General features: G+C 45.2%; 1 protein-coding gene across 1 annotated transcript; it reads right to left on the bottom strand.

The window, feature by feature from the left end:
* Nucleotides 1-1,899: 1,899 nt before the first annotated feature.
* LOC136463457 (zinc finger protein GAI-ASSOCIATED FACTOR 1-like) lies at nt 1,900-5,676 on the bottom strand. The gene is made up of 3 exons (XM_066462458.1): nt 5,538-5,676; nt 3,083-3,479; nt 1,900-2,839 (listed from the first exon to the last, which is right to left on the bottom strand). The coding sequence occupies exons 1-3, from the start codon at nt 5,674-5,676 to the stop codon at nt 1,900-1,902; spliced, it is 1,476 nt and encodes a 491-aa protein (XP_066318555.1).
* Between the last annotated feature and the right edge of the window lie 7,629 nt (nt 5,677-13,305).

Below are 13,305 nucleotides of genomic sequence, written 5' to 3'. Positions count from 1 at the left end.
ATATAATTCACTCACTTAGATTAAAGATTAGTCCTAGGTTTCATCAATTATCTAAAACCAAACTAGGGCTTTCAGCGGTGTTGTCTTGTCTTCGCTGCGTGGCATAGGAATGGCATCTGACTGGGCCGAGGTGATTGCTATCCCCTCGGTCCTCGCGGGGTCAGTGCAACGTGCCTGCTCTTGTCAGAGCAGGCGCGCTTGGCGGGACTCGATCTCTCCCCGTTCCTCCCAGGGGTCGGGACGGTGAGAGGTCACAAGTTGTTGCGTGGTGTGCGGCTAAGGCAGAGGAAAGGGGCCATGGCAGACCCTGGCCTTAGTGTTTGGCCTGGCCTGCGTGGCTTAGCTAGGCCTCGATCGTTTGGGCTCATACTAGCTGGCATACCGTGGGCTACCCGAGCGGCTGACTAATCAGTGCCTTGAGATACCCGAGGTATCATAAGCCCAACAAATATACTTGCAAAGACTATCTCACTAACACATCAATTCCCATCATCAACATATCAAAGAACGCATGTAGCCTCGTATGCTAACTCAACCATACACCATGAACTTGGACAAAATCGCATAATAGCAAGCAAGATAGGAACTAATCAACAAGTATGGCAAGATAAATACTGAAACAAGTGTAGACACCAAGATTTACGTGGAAACCCCTTGTAGAAAAACCACAGGCGGCGACGAGCAGCAGGCCACTTGAAGATGAAGATACAAACCAACTAAGTTGGGGGAGGCTCCAAATCCCCTCCGCTTCACTCTCTAATGCATGGAATAGGTAGGTCAAAGCCTCTCTCCTCAAATCTCCTCTCTCTCTCTCTCAACCCCAAAGGAGAAGAACAAGCACCTACAGAAATAGGGAGCTCGGGATGCTCTTTTGGGCTGGTTTGGGCACTTCGTAGAAAGACCCTCAAAGTTGCATATTGCCACAAATAAGTCCCAAGACACCTAACCAAACATATAGGCAACAGTTTGTATAGTATAGTTGATCAAATGAGCCTCAAATGGTGTCAATAAAAGGTGCAACTCACACCTATAATCCCATCAAATCGAACAAGGCCTCAAGTACCTCAGCCATCACTAGTATCACTTGCTTTTTGGCTTTTCTCCTCTTACAACATCAATGGAACTTTCAGGTGAATGGTATGGGTATTCTCAATTCTAGGAATACATTTGGCATCTTTTGCAGTCTATCTCTTTCCCGTATATACAGATTTATCAATTGCTATATCTGGTACATTTGCAACATGTAGTCATGTGGGAGACATCGAAGTATTAGTAGGCAGCAACAGTTCCAAATTACTTCAGGGCCCAAATATTTGGAGCATACCTGCCGAAATAGGGCACTAGTTGTGGGGGGAAAATGGAAACACCACATTCATATGACTAAAGCCGCATAAAATTAGGAGTACAATAAATCTTTTGCTGGCTACTTGAAAATTGAAGAACACCATTGTCTGCGGTTCTTCTTATTCTGCTATAACTAAAGTAAAATAAATTGTTTACCCCAATGGATTGTTCTACAATAATCTGCATCCATTTTATGAACTGGGGTTACTCCATTTTCCATTATGAACCGGAATACATCAAATGAGAAGTAAAATCAGCATCCATATGCCTTGCTTTCATTTTCCAACAGAACGCAAAGCATTTATTGATGTACCATGAATGAAACTACAGAAATTCCTTAAAGCTGTCCTTGTGGTCACTCTGATGCAGACAAGATACTGAGCTACCCCTTCTAATTGCCCTATAGAAATGCTCTTATAAACTCCATTTAGCCTAACAGAACAAGGCTTTTATTGCTTGGCACATGTTAATACCAGCTTAATGACTACTGCTGCTCCAAGTCCAAGGACAGCTTATGAAGCTGATCTACCAGATCGAGTAAGTAAAATGTCTGTATCAGGATTCCCAAATGGGTTTCTCCAGTGCAGTGGAGCCAAGAGATGACTGATGGTAAGAGTAGATATGTTCCTGCAGCTTTTGCTGCTCATCAGAATAGCTCAATGCTGTCACATCTGCATTGTAAGTCTCAGAAGTCATTTCCAAATTCCCACTGCCTCCTAATCCTAGAAAGTCCTGGGTTAGTCCAGCATCTCCTACCCGTGAAATATTTTCCTGCCTGCTGTGTTGCGTCTGGCCTCTAGGAAATATGTCAGAGCTCTCCTTCTCTGCTCTCATGCCAAATGGATGATTCATTAGTCCAATTAAGGGTGCTGTGGTAGGCCTATAACTACTCACCCATGGTGTGTTGATCAGAATGTTACTGCGACCACTCATGTAAGAGCCCTCATGTTCAGTTGCCATGATGCCAACACTGCTAGCTGCTGAATTCCCGAGGCAGTATCCCTGTCTTCCAGAAGATATGTCCATGTGATCTCTAGGACTAGGAGTTGTCACGTTACTTGGGAAGCTTTTTAGGAGTAATGGTGATATAGGATCCTGGCTGGTCTTCGCACCCATCTCTGCAGCTTTCTGTAGAAGTGCAGTAGCAGACATGTATGGGGAATTCATGGACATATAAGGGTAACTTGACGCGCTTCCATCAAGTGGAAAGCCTGAATCCTTGGGTGATACCTGGTTGGAGAACAATGATGTGTTTCTTGTAATCAGAGCATAAGGGGACAAAGATCTCAGATGACTGTATGAAATATGATCATTGCTCGACAAGTTTGCCATCACATCAGTTGGTGAAGTGGGGAAGGTAGGTACTCCATGTGAAAAGATATTCTGCTGGTGACCATGCAGACTTCCCACCATTGTTGCAAGGCTGTGGTTAACCCTAGAGTTGTCTTCAGCCAGTGCATCACAGAAGGCTCGATGTGTGATGAAACTATCCTTTCTGCAATTATATACAATTGATTGAATTTTAAGGTAAATTTTCAAAAGTTAATATATGAAATATAAATACTTGTAAGTCGTATATAATATTCCCAGCAATGCTAAAGGATGTCAAGGAATTGAACATTCCATTGGCATTGCGTTGCTTTAGTTTCTGATACATATAGTTTGACGTCTACCAGAATTGGTAAACTTATTTGTTTTTAACAAACTGGATTAGTGTGAACAATGAACATAGACATACCTTGAGAATATTGTTCCACAATCACATCGGTACTCCTTTGTGCCACATATCTTTGTGTGCGCCTTCCAGTCCGACTGAACAGCATACTTCTTTGAACACCTGTCACACTTCCACTTCTTCTCCCCATGTTTCCTAGAGTAGTGCTTCTTTACGCCTGTGAGATCGCCCAATGCTCGGCTTCCATCATGATGAGGGCAGGTGACCTCAGGGCAGACATACACTTTCTTCTTAGCTTCAGTGCTGCTTCTCTGCTTCAGCTTCCATGGTAGGTTATGGCCCCTCCTATGGAGCTGGAGGTTCTGGTCTCTCTGGAAGCCCTTGTGACAAACCTCACATATGTATCTGTTTGTTGCCAAGAGTGTCTTAGGTGACAAAGCCACTACTTCCACATCAGGATCTGCCAAAGGTATATCATGAACCAATGTTAGGTTTTCACATGCTGAAGTGCACATATTCTAGTTATCTTTTTATCACCTCCATCTGTAATGAGGTCGTGTGTTGATACCTACTCCCTCCATTTCAAAATATAAGTTATTCCAACTTTCTTGGAGAGTCAAAGCATCTTAAGGTAACTAAAATTATAGAGAAAATTACCAATAATTATGACATCAAATAGGTATACTGCATAAGAATATAATTAATGAAAAATAGGTAATGATAATTATTTTGGTATCATAAATATTATTTATTCTATTATAGAAATTTGGTCAATCTGATTCTCAAAAAAAAGTTAGAATAACTTATAATTTAAGATCAAGGGAGTATGTCCCATACAACAATCTGGTTATCTTTGCTACTTAGGATGTTGTTGACACTCAAATTTAGCTCGTGTGTCAGATAGCCAAATTTGACTATTAAAATGATTTGGTGATTGGGCCTCAGTTTAATCAGTTCGGCTATATTTAAGGTGGCCGATTACTTGATAACATAAATTAGCTTGGTTTGGTTAACGTCATATAATCATTCGACTAGGCTGGTTAATATAGCATCAAGGGTGATTTATTTATTATCTGGACTTACTGGATAGTGCAGACATGTTTGGCGTCTTGTATGTCCTTTCCAGTAACTTTGGTTTTGGTTGGTATGCGCTCTCTCGAGAAGATTGGCGATCAGACACATGAAGAAGGAAGCTCCAGTTGATTTCAGGTTGCATGCTCATTAAAGAAATCGGAGGTAAGAAGAAATAATTGAATCCGGGTTGGGCAAGGAAGAACGAGCAATGCAAAGTGCGAGAAGTCTATACCTGCATGCATGCGTATGGGTGCTAACGACGTGCGTGAAGAGAAAATAAAACAAATCAAGGAAAACGAGAGGTGTTACGAGAAGGTTAAAACCTGTTCGGAGTATTGGCGATTAATATTTTCTAACTAAATGCTTGGCCGGATAAAGTTTGAACAAGACTAGGGGCCGTTCGGCTGCTCACAATTTCAGCCGGAATTCACTGTGCGTGGATGAAAACACGCTCTCACAAATTCTTCCAAATTCATCCAAATTCCTCTAAGCAAACAAAGCCTAGGACTCAGACCAACCGCCCTATACATATAAGGGGTGACGGCCGATTGACTACGCGAATCTATCAAATACATCTGCTATTTTGCCCTTTACATTACTTTCTCTATCTATTAATTATTGCATCCCATTCTTCGTTTTCGACAATGTTCGTTGATTCAACGACGACAAAGCCTTAGAGCGGTCAGACTGGCTAGGGCAGCCCATAGCCACCGCACGCCCTGACGGGGTCCCTCCTGGGTGTGTGGGGTTTTGGGTTTCAAGAGACCTCGCTGGCGTATCTTGCGTATTGCGCTCCCAGCGAGGCTCCTCCTCGACGTGTCATACGAATCGCGCTCGACGCGGAAGGCACACGGTGACGTGTTCGTGTGCAAACAGATGTCCATGAATCAATGCTGTAAAGTGCAACGCTCGATTTATTATTATGATTATCTATCTATTCAGATGTTTTAGTTCCATCTATGTGTCTCAAATCTTGGTGGGAACGAGTCTGCACAAAGTAAAAATATGCATTGTGGAGAACTGGAGATAGGCATAGAGCTGATACTAATGGCCAAACAAAAAAAAACATGATGAAAACTATAATCTAATAAGGTAATTAGGTAAAACATGATATCATTAGCTCCTTAGTAAAGAGCCAAAACAACACTTCACAAGAACACTTTTCTTGTGTACCTGCTGGATTCTCATGCGCAGAAGGCTACGTCAATATACAGAGTCTCTACTGAGATTCAGAAATCTTCATCTTTCTTTATTTGGTTTCTCATAAGTTAGTAATTAAGAACAAAGACCATTAATTGTTTTAAACATTGAGTTGAGTTAATTACATTGCACTTGCACGTGTGTTCTGCCATCTTGATTGGGAAAAGAAAAAATCCGGCATGGACTTATTGTTTATGGAAAACAAGTGTGCGTGCTAGTTGAAAATTCAGTTGAAGCATCATACCTAGAGTTCCTGGATGGCCTCGTCTCTTTTTCCCTACAGGCATGGCTGTGTCAGCTTTGCTTGACCCAGCAGGGCAAGCTTCAAGCTCTGCCTGCTGCTGGAAGTTGTTGAGGGATTCTTCTTCCGACCTGTGTGGCATTGCTTGGAGGTCCAGATACTGGTTGCAGAGGGTGCCAGCAACGTGAAGGGGGATGGTGATTTATGCACAACGGAACGAAGGGGCAGCAATTAGACAATAGGAAAATGGTTGATGAACTTTCTGTCAGCATCAACGACTATATTGTTTAACCCATGGAATGCGAATCTGATTGTCTCATCAGCGCATCAATGTTCCGTTTATTGTTTCTAAAGGATTTTGTAGAGCTTTACTGTAGTATCCTCAAATGATTGTGAGCCGTTCATTTAATTAGATCAGACGGTTATAATCATCTATTACTTCGTAATAGGTGAAATATATATTTATTTATTAATTTTTCTATTTGGAAAATTTGGATAAATGAGGAAAGTTTTAGACAATATAAAAAATCCTTTTTTTAGATCTAATTGATGCATGCATGATCTATACGATGTGGAAAACCTTTTTTTAACTTTGGATATGACATAATTTGATTTGGGAGATGCTACGTTGCCCCTTTACTTCCTATAGAGGTAATATCTCTAATAAATCTAAGCCATTATTTTTTTAGATTTTTAATATTAATTAATTGGTTAATTAATCTGAGAAAAAAGTTATTCTCAAAACCCCCCTCATCACGGTATGCACAAGTGGACGTGCAGCCATTGATTTCTCGAATTCTCCCAACCCTATTAATCATTTATATTACAACTATCACTCCAATGGCACGATGCATATGAATCCATGTGTATTCTTTTAAAATGGGTTCATTATGCATACAGTGTAATGTACATATTAAGTGATCAAAAAGTTTTATAATACATAGTCACATTAAAGTTGTACACCGATCACGTGTTATGTACTCAATTAAAAAACTCTTATATGTGCTGTCACGTATGTAGCTAAATTTAGGAACAAGAACTTATATACAAGCATAAAAAATGATGACGGTCATGTACGAACCTGGATGACATTCACGGTCACGTATACGTGATTTGGGAATGAGATTACATGCACGAGAAAAAAAAGGGCTCACGGCAGCTATGGCTAATTAAATTATTCCATGTCTAAAGTTACAAAATAAAAAAAATTGCTATATCTAATAGATCACACATGCATAAATTGGATTTAGAAATTAAAATTTATATCTAAAACTTTCCTTATGTATTCTATTTTACCAAATTTAACATTAAATAAATATATATTTCATCGATTACCTCCTAGGAAGTAATAGGTGATTCTAACCATCCGATCTAATTAAATGAGTGGGTCACAAGATTGCAGCAAAGCCCATTTGATTTAGCATAATTTGAGTAGCATGTAACTTACGTGATAGCTAATTTGTTGGCATGATTTGGACATATGAAAAGACATAACATTACATAATATAATTTGATTAGCACAATCTGTATTTGGCAGCATATTATCATGTACGTAACTTTTTGTTTCCACCATCATACATGACATAATTTGATTAGCGTGTACCTTTACGTTCTCGTCATATGTGAGATGTTCTATATCGCCAAATCCATGATTCAATCAAGCTCCACAGGAAAAGAAGAGAGCTAGTCTTGAGCTACCGTGTACTCATTTCGTCGCACTCCCGTTACTGCCTGGTGTGCCAGTCTTTCGATAGAAAGATTTATGATACTGTGAACTGCAGACGGTAATTTCTGCTGCTGCTGACCTTTTACAGAGCGTAGAAATCTGTACGCTTTGCAATCATCGACAGGAGGAGCTGTAATGCATGTCATGTTTCGTCGGTACAAAGGGGATGCAATGGATGCCAACGGTGAGATCCGGGACAAGAGACAAACGTAGGCCGCAGTTTTTGTATCCGGCCTTGCCGCGGTAATGGCATCAACGATCAAGCTCCTCTCGTCTCTTCGGTGCAACTGTGAGACCTTCCCTTGCTGTTTTAGTATTTGGAGTTTCCTCAGCTGCATGGAGCTGGCCTGGAGGTTTGAAGAGTTCGACATCATGTCTTCCACTATGCATAAGCTGTGTTACCACAAGAGGCTAAAAGTGTATGTCAAATGGACCGTCGCCGGTTTAGCATCTAGCTATGTCACGGTGAATAGCATCTTCCTTGCAAGTTCTACACTTGACCTTGATCAATCTGCAGTTGTATTTTTTTTAGATAATGGAAAAAAGTTTCCGGCCTCTGCAATCGCGCACATCCAATTCTTTACAAAATTTTCAGCTAATTGCTGTAAAAAAAGGGAACGAGAACACAAGTAGATCAAGGTGATTATAAGCAAAGTCTATTATTGCTCCTCCATCCGCTCTTGGTGAAAAAGTCCAATGAAACAACTTTCCAGTGCTCGGCTGGCCAGTCGAATGGTTTCCTTGCATCCTCATGCTGCAACGATGCCCAAAACCGCATCCAATACATTCCCCTGAAGGTAGCCTGCATAGAAGAAATAGATTGTTTCTTTTCGAAAACAACATCAGTCCGATGTACACCAGATAGCCCAGAGAAGAACGGTGACACCCACTAAGATCAGCTTTCGTTCACTACCCCCAACGCCAATTAACCAATTCCAATCTGCAGTTGTATGTTTGGTGATATTAACTGTTAGGATTTGGCCTTATGGCCTCTCTGTTAACTTGGCCTAGCTTTCAGATGTTAAGTTGTCAGCAGGGTTTTGTTTAGTGAGATGCTATTGCCAAATTAAAACCCCAAAAGTGTAGATGGTACTTTTGTGCTCATCACTGTGCCATTACCCCATTGCCTGATAGTCTGACATCCGTTGGAATTGGAACTGTGCATAACAAATCATCAGGAAGTGTCCTGAGTCTATTATTGCTCCTGCATCCGCTCTTGGTGAAAAAGTCCAATGCAACAACTTCCAGTGCTCGGCTCGCCAGTCGAATGGTTTGCTTTGCATCCTCACGCTGCATCAATGCCCCAAACCGCATCCGCCAATACATTCCCCTGAAGTTAGCCTGCATAGAAGAAATAAATTGTTTCTTTTCGAAAACAACATCATTCCGATGTACACCAGATAGCCCAGAGAAGAGCGGTGACACCCACTAAGATCATCTTTCGTTCACTACCCACAACGCCAATTAACCAATTCCAATCTGCAGTTGTATGTTTGGTGACATTAACTGGTAGAATTTGGCCTCATGGCCTCTCTGTTAACTTGGCCTAGCTTTCAGATGTTAAGTTGTCAGCAGGGTTTTGTTAACTGGTAGAATTTGGCCTTATGGCCTCTCTGTTAACTTGGCCTAGCTTTCAGATGTTAAGTTGTCAGCAGGGTTTGGCCAAATTAAAACCCCAAAAGTATAGATGGCGCTTCTGTGCTCATCACTGTGCCATTAGCCCATTGCCTGAAAGACCGACATCCGTTGGAATTGGAACTGTGCATAACAAATCATCAGGAAGTGTGCTGGGTCTGGCCATCAGTCACTCTGGAGCAAGATGATCGTGCCTGCGTTTCTTCCTCCGACACAGGAGCCCAAGCCAGCACTGTCTTCGTTTGGTGACATCGAATACAGTACAAACAAAGCCGAAGCCATTATCCGGACTGCCCTGTGCTTATCCTGCTTGGTTCAGCAACTTGTGGATTTACAGTTTCAGCTCAGGCCTGGATCCTTCTGAATATTAACAGACAAGAGAAAGGACACAGAGGCATATTTACACTTTCAGCAAGACAACAACTGTAAAGGACGGCATGACAGACTAATGCCTCTCTGTGCGTGTACCCGTGTATGCCATGTTTGTGTACGTATGCAGTGATTTTTTGTGTTGCCCACGCACTTCTCTCTCTCTCTCTCTCTCTCTCTCTCTCTCTCTCTCTCTCTCTCTTGAGGAAACTGGAGGGGCCGAGGCCCCTACAGATAGGATATATATTAAAAAAAGAGTTAAAGATTACAGGCACAGCTTCAAGAAACAAAGAAAGAAACAAAACATATCAGGAATTACAATATTGTTTGTATCCATTGATCAAACTGAGTAGCAAGGCTTGGCTTAACTCTATGCAAGAGCAAGAGCACTTCTGACGAAAACAGTCTTCTAGCAGGTGTTATTGATGACTGAATGCCCTTGAAGATTAAGTCATTCCTGACAGTCTTGTCCAGCAAATGAGCACTACTGCTGACATGAAGAATTGTGAGTGAAGTCTGTCTTTGAGATAACCTGAGAGCTCTGGGAATGTTTCATTCAGTGGCCGGGATGTCAATGTTTATTAGTTCCCAGCATTGCTTTGCAAATGGACACTGTAGGAAAAGATGCTGACAAGTTTCTTCTGTGTTGTGTAAGCATATAATACACAGTTGTAGGAGTCCAAGTGCATATTCTTCCTTTTCAGAATCATATTGTGATCTCTGAGTACTCAACGTCTGAACCGGCAGCTGCTGGTGCTTCAGCATCACAGATGGAATGGATATTGGCAATTTGCAACAGAGACAACTATTACTAGTAACTATCCATGCAAATACATGTGCACAACAGATTAATGAACAATCTTCGCTACAATTGCTGGGCACGCCATTGGAAGTTGGAACTTGGAACAAAGCTAGGTAGCACAAAGGAAAACACGCCCTACTACTACGTAGAATAGAAGAGATGGAGTGAGTGAGGTCAGATCTCGTAGGTGATGCCGACCCTGAGCAGCTGGTCCTTGAGGATGGACAGCGCCTTGTGGCTCTCCCGGAGATTCTTCCGTAGGAAGCCGTACACGCTGTTCACCACCACCCGTTTCAGCAGCGACGACCCCACCGCTGCCGTCACCGTGGCCTCCCCCATCAGGTACACCACCCCGCGCTCCGCCTCCGCGTCGATGAACCGCTGCTCCTCCTCCGCCACCGCCGCCGATGAACCGCTGCTAGCGGCGAAGGCGGCCTCCTCCTGGACGAACGTCTTGAGGCGGTCCAGGAGGAAGGCGACGAACTCCCGGTGTGGGGCCTGGCACCCCCCGGCGTTGTACTTGTCTCCCTATTCTGTAGTTAATATTTGTATTTAATAGTTGTTTAGTCTCTGCTAATTCATCCCAAACGCTAAGATGGTGTTTGGTTCGCACATCTGTAACGTTATCTGATTACTTAGGGGAAGGAAAAGGGATACTTGTGTTGATCGGTTGATCGGTGATTCCTCTACTTCCGGAGGGGTATCGCGTTACCGCCCGTCGAGACATGCTACAATGCCAAACCAAACAAATAATCATCGGTCACAGTGTTGTTCCTCCGGTAATCTATTTCCCAAGCCGTTTACATTAACAGTGAGTGAACCAAACATCATGACATGTATTTGAGGCCCATTAAAGAAAGCCCATTCAGGCCTATCTGATGGTTCCACATCCTGCACGATGTGGTGAACATGAAGCGTCGCTTGGTCTTCGTCTTGCTTAGACAGCCGGCCGCATCGTCTCTTTCGCTTGACGGCTTCACCTTCTCGTCATTTTCATGGACAGCTCAACTAGAAGAGGTGCCGTGGGAGTAGGGTTTAGGACGTTATCACGCAAGACGCATGTCGGAGACTAATACTAGCATACCCGAGAAGGAGGAGCTAATGATCATCGACATTGATTCATCCGAGTAGTCAAAAGCGCAACTGTGGCTCGAACTGACCTCAGGCGCGCAAGCTCCGCCTCGCCTGACCTCTGGGGACGAACTCCGCCTCGCCCGACCTCTAGGGGAGGGCTCCGCATCGTCCGACCCCGAGGCCACGGGCTCCGCCTCGTCCGACCCTAAGGCCGTGGGCTCCGCCTCACCCGACCTCAAGGATGTGGGCTCCGCCTCGCCTGACCATTGGGTTTGCGCTCCGCCTCGCCTGGGCCTTGGGTTCATGCTCCGCCTCGTCCGACCCCGAGGCCGGAGGCTCCGCCTCATCCGCCCTCTAGGGGCAGGCTTCGCCTCGTCCAACCTCAAGGCCGCGGGCTCCGCCTCCTCCAACCCCTGGGGGCGGGCTCCGCCTCGTCCGCCGTCTAGGGGCAGGCTCCGTCTCGCCTGATGGGGTTTCATACCGTCGCCAACCACTCCGGTTCTAGACGTATGGACCTGGGTCAAAACTTTGACACCAGGGAAAAGACTGGCACGCCTTGATGTAACCCACGGCCACGACGGTCCATACCTGAGGATTCACATCAAGAATAGCGTCGAGCGTACTGGTACGGTTCTGTCTAACCCTCGTACCAACACTGACAGGCGCGTCAGTTCACCACGACGTCCGCTAGGACGGAGTGGAGCACCATGACCGACAGACGATGCCTGCGTATGGCGTCAGTGACGGACAGGGCCACGACGTGGAGCTGCCCCTGTTGACATCTATAGGGTCAGCGGGACCCGCATGCAGGAGAAGAAGGACCCGATGATCCTCAAGGACTTCTGCTCCCTCTCATTCTTCTCTTTTTCTCTGCTGTAACCCGTGCTTTCCGTTGGCCTATAAAACGAAAAGCAGGGCGTCCCATGAAGAGCATCTGATCACCGATCGGATCGATTCAAGCCAAGTCCGAACAAACCCATCGAACCTCGAACACACGGCTGAGCAGCAACCGAGCTCTCTCAGCACCCGTTCACTCCTTTCACCAGAGACTTAGGACTCGTCCCTCTCTCACCCCTTTGTAACCTCTACTATGAACTTTTAGTGCTAGTAACACAAGCAGCAGCAACGAACTGGACATAGTAACATTCTGCCTGAACTAGTATAAACCTCGTGTCCTCTAAGCACACCATCCGAGCCAGACGCGTAATATTAGAAATTTATTTTGTTGGTGGTGATTCAAAACACCAACAGTTGGCGCACCAGGTAGAGGCCTTTTGCACATCTCGACATCTACACCAGGCCTCGGATGGCTCGTCACAACGTCAGCTGGGTCCCGGACGCGCACGTGCGCTTCGGCAACCTAGACTTCATCGACACGACGGAGGGAGAGTTGATGCGGACTCCCGTCATCGTCCAACCTCTCCACTCTGCCGGCCTCGATGCAATCATCGAGGCGCTTGAGGAACTGCAGCTGCTCGCACCGGAGGCCTACGCCCTCGGGAGCGACCAGCTCCTCGGCTTCGACTATGGGAGGATAGAGAGCCAGCTCAGCGCCTTCTTGGGACCTCGACCATCTCGGGAGAACCTGTGCCACCTCACCTTCTCATTCGCTAACGTCATGACGCAACTCACCGGAGGAGAGCCACTCTCCTTCGAATACCTCATCCGGAATGCCCCGACAGCGCTCCCGTCCGGTCTCCGCAACGCCGCGGAGACCGTTGGCCACCTTATGGCGCAACGCACGCCTCCATCCCCTGCGAATGATGAGTTCATGGGGATGACCGAATATGTTGCGGAGACTTTCCACGACCTCCTCGCAGGAGAATCGGAGTCACCCTCCAGCTCTGACTCCAGCAGGGGGAGTCATCACCCCTCTCGTGAGTGTTTCATGGCAGGTACCCTCGAGGGACCCATCGAAAGCATCCACGAAGAAGAGACTACCCCAACGAATGACCTCGACAATGAGGCCGAGGGGGATGCTGGGGTCCCGCCCTACCTGCGGGTGGAGCAGCTGAAGGCCTAGGACCAAGAGCACAAAGAGGCGTGGCTCTAGCTCAAGCAGGAATGCGCGGAGCTTGAGTGAGAGATCGAGCGCCATGGAGACGGTGGCGTGCGCGCGCCATGACCTGCGACGTGAACCGGAGGATCATCGAGAACGATGAAGC

The sequence above is a fragment of the Miscanthus floridulus genome, chromosome 7, assembly GCF_019320115.1.
Source record: "Miscanthus floridulus cultivar M001 chromosome 7, ASM1932011v1, whole genome shotgun sequence".
NCBI lineage: Eukaryota > Viridiplantae > Streptophyta > Magnoliopsida > Poales > Poaceae > Miscanthus > Miscanthus floridulus.
Note: the sequence above shows the minus strand (reverse complement) of the source record. Positions and strands in the feature narration are given on the sequence as shown.

Excerpts from the sequence above, each read along its gene's own strand:
- LOC136463457 (XM_066462458.1), bottom strand. The coding sequence starts at position 5,676 with ATGCCACACAGGTCGGAAGAAGAATCCCTCAACAACTTCCAGCAGCAG. Across the intron at positions 3,480-5,537 it reads AGGCCATCCAGGAACTCTAG|ATCCTGATGTGGAAGTAGTG; the intron begins GTATGATGCTTC and ends TACCTTTGGCAG. Across the intron at positions 2,840-3,082 it reads TGTGGAACAATATTCTCAAG|AAAGGATAGTTTCATCACAC; the intron begins GTATGTCTATGT and ends ATATAATTGCAG.